Source organism: Manacus candei, unplaced genomic scaffold (genome assembly GCF_025592945.1).
Source record: "Manacus candei isolate 608988 ecotype Guabito, Panama unplaced genomic scaffold, ASM2559294v1 h1tg000018l, whole genome shotgun sequence".
Lineage (NCBI taxonomy): Eukaryota > Metazoa > Chordata > Aves > Passeriformes > Pipridae > Manacus > Manacus candei.
This window is the reverse complement of record NW_026138066.1, coordinates 16227640-16240331: the sequence shown is the minus strand read 5'-3', so window position 1 is coordinate 16240331 and position 12692 is coordinate 16227640. Positions and strand designations below refer to the sequence as shown.

Below are 12692 nucleotides of genomic sequence, written 5' to 3'. Positions count from 1 at the left end.
TACGCACATGGCCCTTCCACCTTCACTGATCAGTCACTGATATTCCACCAACAGCCATGGTCATCCCTTTTTTACACAAACTTCAGCTGAAGCCAAAACTCTGAATGCTTGCATCCCGTATCTCAGGAGCATCCAGATCTAAGGTTTAGGATTAGACTTCAGACACTGGGCTTTCCAGTCCTGTGCTCAGGCAATTAAACTACATTTTTTGAGCTTTGCATAAAAATAAGTGCACATAGTTCAGTAAGAAAGCATCTCTAATATAACTCTGCAGGACCAGGAGCGTGCTTTGGTTGCTTTCTATTCTAGACAGAACAATTAAGGAGTAGACAACAAAACAAGTCTTCTCAATTGCCATTTGTAAACCATTTTAGTGCAGGAAAAAAATAACATCAAGACTACATTTTTGAAAACTTCTGTCTGGTCACTGGCACTGTACCTCGTCAGGAAATACGGTGAGAATGAAGCTGGATTGTCCTGCTCCGAAAACATCGGCATGGATCCTCCCATTATCCAGAGGCGGAAATACAACAGGAGAATCACCTTCAAAGAAGAACATCTCTGTTAGCAATGCACTACTAAGAAGAACTAAGGCCTCCAGCAAATATTTTTGCGCTGCAAAGCGAGGCAGCTCAGCAGTTTGGGCAAAATTCAAGTCTGCCCCCCTATGCAGGGTGACAAACCTGGGAACCCTCAGCACAGACAGCACACTGTGATGTTGTGTATCCCTCTTCCATGTCTGCTTTACTGACAGCAACTGGCACATCTCGGCTACCCACCACAAAGGCAGCATTTTGAAGGACAAATCCGTCACCCTGCTGCAGCACAGACTGCAGAGTTTTGCTATTGACCTCTACCTAAATACAGAGGGGAAAATCATGGCTGATGTTCTTAAAAGCTCTTATCATTCATTCATGTTGGCACAGGTGTAAGGACAAGCTCCATTGGTGCTTCTCATGATGTGTACTCCTAATTCCTGGAAGGATTTCTGTGAGCTGGCACTCCTCCACCTTTCTGGTAACCCTTATCAAAGGACAAGCAAGGGGATCCAGCTCCTAGAGCAGCACAGGGAGCTGTACACTCAGCACACCCCCACAGTGGGGCTTGTCTTCTCCCCTGCAACATGTCAAGCCCTGCCCATCAAGCAGCAGGTATTTGCAGGAAAATTTTTCCTTATGACTCTTACTGAGCCCTGCACTGGCATTAGCAGCATGCCACTGACAAGGCAGTCCAGTGTCAGAGAGTCCCCTGTATTTAGGGTAGGAAATACTTGCAGGTGATTACATGGTTGTAAGGGCAACCACTGTAAATCAAAAAAAAATTTGAACTGAAAACACAGTAATATTCTTGTTTCTGACCAGCTGAAATTTTCTAGGTTGATTTCCAAGACTAACTTTGTATCAAGATCTACCATTTGAGTTTCTGAGTCTTTTGGGATACCACTACACATTGTTCATTCTTGTCAAATACACAGAAATACATGGTCAAGTCCATTCATACTTACATAGCTTATCACCAAAGCAGCTCTCTTCAAAAAAGGCCTTGCGGTATACAAGAAATTCTGGTTGTTATTTGCAGTCAGGTAGCTGAAATATGAGGAAACAAATATTTGTTGTAATGCTTTTGAAACCATAACTCGTTTTTCAAATGGAGAAAAAACTGTACATTATTTTAACCAACCTAAACTAATGATGCAGTAATGACATCAACTCTGCAAAGATCTTTCCACATAACTTAAGTAAAACACAATGACTAGTTCAGGTAATACACACTATAATACACTGCAGTTTTCCCATCAAAATCTGGTTTGGGTCTGTTTGTTGGTTTGGGGTTTTTTTCTTCAAATCTTCAATTAACTCCTTAATCCTCAGAAAAATCCCATGTGTGTCTCAGTAAGATTGCTGTCTTCAGACTCCCAGAAGACTACACCGAGACACATTTTTAAAAGGTCACCCAAACAGAACAATTCAATTTTAGACCGTGATTAAAATGCAAAAACTCCTTGTTCTCAGCTCTCCGCTCAGTCCCTAGAGATGAAAATAACTATCTGGGAGAACTGATTTTAAGCACTTTTTTGGAATGTATTCTGCATGCCTAAGTTTCATTATATGTCTGCTGACAAAGTGGTATGATAATTAATTGCACAGAGACAAACACACAGGTGGCTTACTGTTGTAGGAATGTTCATAAAACCCTTCCTGTTTCTCAATGAGTAAAATTAAACTGTATCTGAAGCCAAAACTACACATTTATTTTAATATAGAGTAGAAGCACTTGCCAAAGTCTAAGGAGCTTTCTTAATATAACAAACAGTGCCATACCCATGACATTAATTCCATGATAATTCCATTTCTATTGAACCTTACAGATGCATCGTTATTGTAATAAAACAATGACAAAAAGAAATACAGAAGAGACAACAGGAATATTTTAGGCATATAGGAGCTAGAAAACTATTGAAAAAATGACAAGTTATTTTAAGAAGTTATAAATATCAAGTAAACAAAATAAATTCAGAAGGAAGACATTACACATTCTTCTGTGGAACATACAATCAGTACCAGGATACTCTATTTAAATGATTTACAAAAACTGCAGCTTGTATTGCAACACCTTCAAGCAAGTTACCTTTCCAAGCATGAAATCATCATATGTTTCTCCTGTGAACATCTAGGCATGTAAAACGTATCTTATTTCCTCTCCAAATTCCTCAAGACAGTCTATCATCTGATTGCTTCCACCCTTCAAGTCTTTGAAAAAAACAAGATTGAAGCATTTCCTGATGCAGCCAAGAGCCTTTAATATCTGGCTTTTTGTTCAAATTTTCTATAGTAGGAAGTTTGCAAGCCTGGTCACCATGGTGAGATGAAAAAAAGATTATACTGCAGAAAAAAGCACCAGGGTAAAGCCAGCAAGACACAGAGGCAGCATTTAAAAAGAGGAAACAAGTACATCTGGGTCCTCTCTACAAAGTAACTCTCCTCAGAAAACTTTCTGTAAGTGTCATGTTTAAAACTAGGCAACTAAACCATACAATGTAAAGCAAACCAGATGACTTTCAGTCTTTGGTGTCTACTTATTGTCAAATGTTGACATTTAAGCACCAAACCTGACTTAAATGTCAGACTAATCTTCAAGGGTTGAACGCCTCAAAGTGCAAAGTTTCTCGAGCTCCCACTGATTTTAATCAGGCTCCAGCAAGTACAAGTGAGATGAAACTAAGCCTTCAGCTTCCTCTCCCCATGAAAGGTCAGGTTGGCCTTCAAGTGTTCACCATGGCCCTACTCCAAAGCCCACTGGAACCAAAGGGAAAGCCTCTCACTGACTTTAATAGCATTTGGACCAAACCCCAGTCTTTTGTTCCCTACTGGAACCTTTTATGAAACTCAACCACCTCATGATTTGCAGCAGGAACAGAAGTGCTTGGTTGCACTTTGTTTACATTTGTATGTGTGGAGAGAGGAGAGCCCTCTATTTATCACGCTGTGTGACTCTTTTCAAGAACCTGTTTTCACTCACGCATAGTTTTATCTCACTGCAACACTTTAGGCAGGAATTTTCCATTACAAATATTTGCTTTAGGTGGAATTATTCTGGGAAAAGATCAACTAGAACAGTTCAACTCTTTCACCAAGGCTTCAGTTAGAGACAAAGGAGCACTTTTATCAGTGTCAAGGAGTCTGACAACTTCATCCTTGAGAAATTGCATCACTTTTTGCTCATTCATCCTTTGCAGTATGGTGAAGGAATACTTACTCTTTAAAAGTCTTGATTTTGAATTCTTTTGTTTGCCTATGAGGAACTAAATGCTGCCCACATATTGTACCTTCCTTGCAGCAAGCCTAAGACCATGCAGGCTACCAAGCACAGTTTCAAGATATGAGTCTGTCACAGAATCATAGAATGGTTTGGGTTTGAGGGCAGCTTAAAGATCATCTGTCTAAAGATCATCCAAAGTTCCTGTCCTCCCTGCCACAGGACATCTTCCACTAGAATCACATTGCTCAAAGCCCCATCCAACCTAGCTTTGAACATTTCCAGGGATGTGGCATCCACAACTTCTCTGGCCAGCCTGTTGCAGTGTCTCATCACCTTCACAGTAAAGAATTTCTTCCTAATATCTAATCTAAACCTGCCCTCCTTCAATCTAAAGGTCCTTGTCCTATGACTACATGCCCTTGTAAAAAGTCCCTCTCCAACTATTTCAAAGACCCCCTTTAGCTACTGGAAGGTGCTCTAAGGTCTCCCAGAGTCCCCTGTTCTCCAGCCTGAAGAACCCAAACTCCCTCAGTCTGTCTTCATAGTAGAGGTGCTCACTCCAGCCCTCTGACCATCCTCATGGCCTTCCTCTGGACTCACTCCAACAGGTCCATGTCCTTATCTGTAACTCAAAGTTTATCTGAAATGTTCAATCAGATTGCAGTGGAGCTCTGGCCACTGCAGAGCAGGCCTTTTGAAAGCATCTCAGAAAACCCTGATGGGCCCTCTCAGTTTATGTTGTGGAGCAGTAACAACTCCAGGAAAAAAGAAAAACCTGCATTGACACTAACTGCAAATCACCACTCTGTGCTAGAGAGGAGATAAGGAGCAACAAGAAGGAACCAGAATGGAACCAGTGGGTAACTGGTGAAGGAAGAGTTCAGAGAGCTCTGAGCTTTCTGATCCTTCCTCCAAATGCTTTTGCTACTTCGCAGCTTCAGTTAAGAAATTTTTTTTCCACAATAATTCAGGTAAGAAGTTAAGCTCTTCCATTTTGAGAAGGCTGCTGTCCTGAAGTCTGTCTGGAAATCCCAAAAGATAGCATGGTTCATTGCTCAGTAATCCTGCTCTCCACCCATCAGATTGATCCGTGGGAGTGGCATAAACGGACAGGTTATGCTCAATGCCTCAAAGCTTTATGAGAACCACGTGGTTTTCCAGAGCATCTTAACAGAGCTACTACTTGTGTCAGGGAAGGTAACTATTACAACATCTCGTGTCTGGTGCAGGCAAAGAATAACACTCAGTTTGTGTCTTAAAATAAAATGAACTGCAAACAGGACCTGGATGAGGAAGTTTGCTATATGTCAGTGACACACAACAAGTATAATGAAGTAGCTTTTTACATGTAAAATTGCAGCTTGCAAATACATCTAAGGTTACACTGAACTTTGCTCAGGCAACCTTAAGATCAGCAAAAGTTCTTAATTTGCCTTTAGCCAGGAGAAGCAAAGAAATCACTATTATAACAGCTAAACTGTTTTATAGCCTTTTTAAACAGCTGCCTTGTAAAAAGTCACTTACAGGTCAGATTTCCATGCATTTGACAACCTCTCTAGGCTGCCAAACATCCCTCTGTTCATGGGAACCACTCCCTATCACCTGCTCCACCCCAACCAGCACAGTGTAGCTCCCAGTGCCAGGACACACACATGCCTTCATTCCCACAGGAGAGCGGGTGTGGGACACAGGTAGGGAAAGTGTACTGATAGTAGCACCACACAGGAAAATGCTACCTCCAGAGTAAGTGAACATTTCAAGGTGTGGTTCTTCAAGATTTTCCTAAGAAAATTATAAAATTTGAGGAGAAAATCCAGACTGCCAGCTTCGTTAAATGAGTACGAAAAGAGCCCATTTGGGCAGAGGTTCCACTTCTGCTTTGTGCCAGCCTTCCCACAAAGTAAACCAGCATGTAATTGCCTACTTGCTGTCTTTTAAAAGCCTTTCAGGAATACTCCCCAAAGCAACCAGAATCACAACAAACAATAAATCCAAGAAAAGCTTAATAATGCAGGGACTTCTCTCGTGAAGTTCGAGTGGAGGCCAGGACAGATATTTGGCAGCTCCTGCTTCCTGAAAAGCATGGCTCATCCTGAAATCAGTTACATCATCAGGGCACTGTGAGGTTTTATAATTGAAGACAGCAGGGTAGGTGGCCTAGTAAAATTCAATACCATGCATTTTACAGGAACATAAACTTTGCTGGTACCATATGGACTCTGTGTTAATCAAAACAAACTTCTCCAAGAAGCAGGCAGCTTTTTTAATTTGCCTGTACCATTGGAGGCATCCAGAGTTTACAGAACAGTGTGGAGCAGCACTTCTGCTGCTGTTCATTGCCATGGCTGCGTGAGCTATTGCAGACCACTATGGGCAACACATTTATCCCACATTGCAGCTGACTCAGCTTTGGTGTAAAACATGAACTTGCTTTGGGTTCTCTTTGAAGGCAATTAAGATCTATGATAGATGCTCCCAATTAGGAACACCTAAAACACCATGATAAGTATGCAGTAGAATCAGCTTTGGCATTTCAAGAGCATGTTTTGGTCAGGTCCCACCACTGTGAGAGGATCATTGCTCCCATTTATATTCTTCTCAGGAAACAGATCCAGTTCCCAGCAACCACCAGAGTTTTGAACTAGCACTTTCAAAACCCTAATAATAAAAGAAGATATTGGAAGGATGAGCATAGAAGCAAGGCTGTTCTCTTATTCTCAATTATTGATAACAGTAAGACATCTCTAATCAAGACATTTTTAAACTCAGAGGGGGTTATTTTAAGTGCATGTCAAAGCTTTAGGTCATGGATAGATGCACACCTAATTCCAAACCAGTTTGACAGACTCTCCTGGTGAGAATGAGCAAGTTTTACAGGAGCCACACTCTGTCTATAGAGACCACCTTACCTTTTCTTCTTAAAGAGGACTTCCCTATCGTCTGTCCAGCCAGCTGCATCTTATATTGGAGAAATATCTTTTCCACCTAGCTCAGCCTACATTCTCCTTGAGGACAACCATTGAAGGGCAAACGTATGTGAAATCCCAAGGAGAAAATAGGAATGAAAATCCATCATGGAGTAAAAAAATTGAAGTAAAAAAAAAAAAAAAAGAAAAATCAATATATTCCAGACACGTCTGGATATTTAACTTGCTTAAAATACCTGTCAGTGCAGGGAAATAAAATACCAGTCATAACTACAGGTTTTGCAAGGAAGAAGAAAAGCCCTCCTGCTTCCTTCTTTATGAGTAGTCTTGACATTCCTCACAGCATGTGTGTGGCATCTTTGCTCCTTATCTCCCAAGAGAGCTCTAAAGCCCAGCTACCACTGCCCACACAGACCCAGATGCGTAAACACACACAAACAGAAGCAGTTTTACAGACTCTTTTGGGAGCCGTGAAGAGATTTTATGAAAAGTCACAAATGTTTTAACTGATTTGCACTGATAATGTCATGTGTTCTTTGTGTACATTTTCAGTTGTGACCATATTTGGAGTTATTGCCGTTTACTGGATTTTTGGGGAAAGCAAAAGCAGGGCATAACTGCACTGGCATATACAGCAGAGGTGGTGATCCAACTCATGGCTTTTCCTTATTCTCTTAGGTAATACATACCTCATTCTGTGTGGGATGAAAGTAGAGGAAGAAAACTGGGAGGAACAGGGAAAGGAGGAGAGAGAGGCACAGTAAAGGATCAGGAATAGAAAGAGAAAAAAGGAAAGTAGCAAAATGCACTTAACGGATCAAAGATGTGACCAAGAAGATGAAAAAGAGTTTCTCTTCATACCAGACATTCCACAGACATGACAAGGAGACAAGGTGGAGGAGGGCTAACAGGAAAAATAAGACTTCATCAAAGCATGGTCACCTTCTGCCAGATCTCAGGAAACCAAAGCACTGTGCCTGCAATTTAAAGCTTCCATCGATTTCAGCCATTTTATTTCCCTCACATCACACACACCTGAGGCATTGAAATCTTCCACTAGGCTCATTATTCCCTGTCCTAGCCCAGTGAAGGGCTGGTGTAGGGGTATTTCAAGTAACTGCATTATAAGCAGCACTGATAGCAGCTTTGGCTGCTCCCCACATTCAACTACAAATCCGTATTTTCAGCTGTTTGTGCTTTTGACAAGCTTTATTCATTCAGGCTGAAAATTTTGCATTCCAGGAGCTTGTGTCAAAGCTGAAACTCTGTTCTTCCTCGAAAGTATCCGGTAAAATAGTTAGGCTGTTCCTGAAAAAGCAATTAGAGAGATTGGTCCATATCAACAACATTGTGCAACCACTTCACTGGGAAAGCTTCAGTGGTTCTGTACTTTGGAGCAGGGATTTGAGGTTTAGTAGAGGGACTGCAGAGATGCTGCTGTTGTTGATTTCAGTGACAACTGACTCTGCTTCTGGGCATGTGAGAAGCCACTGGGAAAAGAACTCCGTTTGCAACACTCACTAGAGATCTGTAGCAATTCTCCAGGGTCTCCAGCCCTACCAAACACCTTCCAGAAGGAACAGCATCAGATTCTCTTTGCATTGCTCCTGCAAAGACATTGATAGGAGACTCTCCTGCAATGCCTGTATCCAGCCTGGAGGAGACCATTTGCTTGGACTGTAGAGGGCTGAAAATTTGTGTCTGAAGAGAAGGCTACCTGAGCATGTGTTACAAGGAAGAGACGGGATATAAAGGGACAAGAAAGGAAGGTAGGCCCAAAGAGGAAAGGGACAGGGAAAAAGATGAGCCAGGAGGAGAAAGATAGTTACATGGAGATATTCAGACCTCTCCTGCTGTCAGAGATCTAGCAGCAGTATCCAAAAAATCTGCTGCCACTGGAGCTCCATTCACTGGTGTCCCCAGTGAGCACTCAGGAGCTGGACTGCAGCACAGGAGGGAGGAAAACCCCTGCTTTCCCCAGAGCAGCTCCACTTGTGAAAGCAGCCGTGCTGTTGACAAACCAGCCTAGAACAAGCAGATGGACCCAAAACCACAGAGGACAGCCAGGACTCCTACAGACTGACTGCTGCCTTTTCAGCTGCACAGGAGAGATCAGGCAGCACTCGAATACAGCCGTCCCCAAGACACAGCACAACATCCACGGACCACACTCACTCTGCATGGCCAGGCTAGGTGAGGGGGCTGCTTGCACAGGCAGGGAGCACGAGGTCTGTGAGGTATCTAAAACACACTCCCTAATCACAAAAAAATAGCTTACTCAGCAGCTTTTATGTGGAGAAGGGAGGAGGTTATCCTCCACTCATGCACAAGGCTCTGTTATCATAGCTGTAAATTATTGAGGTGTCCCTGGGAAGCAAGTGTCCTAGTAAAAATTTACAAACAAGCCATAAAAGATGTGGAGGTGTGCTGCCCTGCCTTGGTGTTCTCTGTAAAGTGTTTCACGCGACTAAATACACACTGATCCCACTAGTCTGCTAATTTACAGAAGGAACCAGGGTGGCTTTAAAATTATGTATGTGTAATTAGGGAATTAAGACTAACTTTTTGCTGTTGTCTTTGACAAGGATGCCAGTGAGCAAACTTAAAAAAAAAATCAACAACAAAAAATAGCAGAAAAAGGGCACAGAAATCACTGTCTGTGAGACTGTCACTATTTTTGGTGACCCTCCTTTCTCCTCCACACATCAACTCTAAAAATGGGATAGGCACTGATAAGAAGCGTAGGGGTAGGCAAGGGTCAACTGGTCCCAATCCCAAACCTGAAACAACTTTTTAAGGAATTAAAAACATTCTACCGGTACAGAGTTTGACTTGAGGAAGGAGGAGAAGAAAGAGAACTTTTACAGGCAAACCTGTTCTCAATCAGGGCAAATTCTCAGTTGTGGGTTGTTGGGTTTTTTCCTTAAATATATTGCTCAACTGAGTTATACTTCATAAATCATCATTTAGGGTTGGCTCGAAAAAATCCTTTCTGCAATGCTTGGAGAGGCACATAACATTTTAGTTGTGAGCATTTCTGGTAAATCAAATAGAAGTGGTAAGCAAAAGTCTGTTTTCAGATGGAAACATGGGCACAATTTGCAAAGAAATGCAGGGAGAAAATAAGCACCCAAACCTACTGTAAATGTAGCCTGAAGAGCATTGCTTTATTCCAAAACCTATTTGTTAGGAGTTTTTTTTAATTCTTACATAATTTATTTGTAATCTGAAACTACACTTAAAATTCAATTTAAATCCACATTTTGCACTTAACTGGGGAGGGGGGAAAAAGTCAGGCATCTACAATTTGAATCCTTGACTTTGAGATAAGAGGATGAAAAGAGCAGCAGTTATCACATTGCTGTGATGGGGGAGGGGGACTGTGGACCTTCAGGACAGTCAAACAGGGTATGTTTGGGGAGTTCACCAGCACTAATGTCCAATAACCAATTTATGGACATAGATTAAAAAACAGCAAGTGAAAATGAGAAAATAAGTAAAAAGAAGTGAAAGGCAAAATTCAGGCAGGAACATTCATGCTTTTGATAATCATCTTTCCTCCTCCTCCTCCCCTGGCTGTCTCTGCCTTAAGACAGTGAGGTCCAAGTGGACTAAAGGACCATGTTGGCACAGACTTTACAAGAGTGGGAGAGAGTAAGTACTGTGAAAAACGTGCTACTGCAACAGCAATGGTTTTCTTATTGAAGCATTAAGGAAGACGGAAAAGCTCACATGGTTTCTTCTGAAGATGCCCACTAAATTAAATGAGGTTATAACCTAATCATTTATAGCAGAATCTTCCCAAATTCCCAATAGATAGGTAAGAGATGGTCCTTGTTTGGATCCAGAATTTCTGTTACAAGCCACAAGTGGCAGAGACACTAAATTCAATTGCATCATCCTCAAACTGAAGCTTGGTCCCTTTGCCACAAGCTTTTCCTTCAAATTGAAACCCATCCTCCACCTACTTAAAACACAGTTAACTGCATGTTAGTGCTAAACACTTCAGGAAGAAGATACTTCCTTTCTGGAAAACTCTTAATTTGACATTTGCTCTACAATGTCCCTTTGCTTCTGCCAGATTAAATAACGCAATCTGTAAATATGTCACAGCCATCTCTGAAGACAAAATAAATAGTAAAAAAACCCCAGCCTTCCTCACTCTTTTCCCTTAGAAAATGGTCTGTTATTTTTAACATCCTCAAAAATAGCTTGTTCTTTTTAAATATGAATGACATGAGTCTGTTAGCAATATAGTGAAGAATCAAAATAACATTCTTCAGAGCTGATATCCCTTCAGAGAAACTTTTTGATGTTTGCAATCAAATGCAACTCAATGCCAAAGTTATACTGCAACACAGAGAGAATCTGAAAGAAAACAATTTGAAAATTGGCAGCAAATTACTTCTTTTGTCAGCAGCCCTGTAAGTAAATCGTGCCTGTGCTATTACTGTTGGCATGAAATACCAAACACTACAGTTCCAACAACTTTTATCTCTGTTACTTTTCCATGCAAACATCTACAAATCCTTAAATTCTTCAAATTAAAAATGGACCAGCTCTTTCATCACAGGCACTTGTGGTTCAGTTATGATAGGGTTCATCCATAAAAAATAAAAATTAAAATCTGCAATAGCCAGTAAAGATTAGTGGCTTACTTTAAATGGATTTCCTCTGCAAAGCTATTCTTTATATCTCATCTAAACAGATAATAAATGCTAAAAGCCAAAAGCACATCAATAAAAAAATAATTCTGGAACTTGGCAGAATTAGAAAAAATAATTACATTTTATCCTATTTCGACCACAATTCAGTCTCATCTACTGCCAGAAAAATAAAACCACAAATGTTTCAGTCTTCTTTAAGTCACTAAGATATTTGCTTTGAACTGCATTGGCAAGTTCCAAAAAATAAGCAGTAGCAAGAAAACAACATAATTTTGTAGTCTCCATCTCCACGGAAGTAGGCTTAAATTCTGATATTTAAAAGCCTGGCAAGCATGAAAGATCCTGCACAGTTTCTCACATGAACGTTTATGGGATATTGCACTCAGCCAAAAATATGAGCAGCTTCTGCCTTGAGGATTTTCCCACAGCCTGTAACACACCCCCAGCCACATCAAACTTTTAAAGGGTGGGGCTGGAGCTGACACTGAGTAACCATACCTTTCCACCTAACTGAGAGCCTCTCTGCCCCAGGCACCCCAGGCTAAAAGCACGTCACCCGCTCGGCTACAGGGAAACCCATGGAAACACATCGGGAATTTTGTTCAAGGCTTTGCTCCCCTCCAATCGAGCCGTGTTCTGGGTCATTCTGGTAGACCATAACCAAGATCACTTTAACAAGGTCAATTGGTAACAAATGTCCCTTCCACAGCCCTACTGTGCAATGCAGCTCCGCAGTGCTGAAGGGATACCTGCTCTGGCACCGCGTCCTCTGGCACTGCAGCTGTCCCACAAGCCAGCAAAAAGGAGAGTGCAAGGGTATGGGCAGGCAGGCCCTGAAGGAGCCACACATCATGGGAAAGGTTGTAGGACCCTCAGAGGACCCACAGTTTGTGTTTGTCTGGACTTCAAACAGCGATGGGATCTGGTCAAAAACGACGCAGCTGTGCAGGCAACAAGGTCATGGAGGAGGATGAAGGTCAAAAGCTGTATCTGTGCTACCACAAACACATCCACTCATTCCTAAGGGATGGTGGTGGCTCTTGCAGGACCACTGCTGTACAGTGGACACAACCAGGACCTGGACCTCAAAGGCCACCAGAAGAGTTGCTGTGGAAGAACAGCAGCACAGACTCTGCTCCGCAGCACAGCAGCAGTCTCATTGCAGCTAAAGGAGGAGAACCTTTTCTCCCAAAAATCACTTGTAAAGAAGCCCCAGGACATGCAGCGCTGCAACAAAACTGACCTAGAGAGTCTTGCATAGATTTACTCACAGAAAACAGGTATTTGCAATAAACTAATCAATTCTTTTTCTTTTCTTGATGCCCTTCAATTTTTGCAC

At 41.7% G+C, this 12692-nt stretch overlaps 1 protein-coding gene across 1 annotated transcript in view; it reads right to left on the bottom strand.

Annotated features, from left to right (window-relative positions):
- TMTC1 (transmembrane O-mannosyltransferase targeting cadherins 1) overlaps nt 1-12692 on the bottom strand; it is a 144239-nt gene that overhangs the window by 86486 nt on the left and 45061 nt on the right. Inside the window, exons 7-8 of the mRNA XM_051784660.1 lie at nt 1505-1586; nt 440-543 (exon numbers count right to left, since the gene is read on the bottom strand). Coding sequence (XP_051640620.1) covers nt 440-543; nt 1505-1586 — 186 coding nt within the window. The remainder of the gene's footprint in view (nt 1-439; nt 544-1504; nt 1587-12692) is intronic.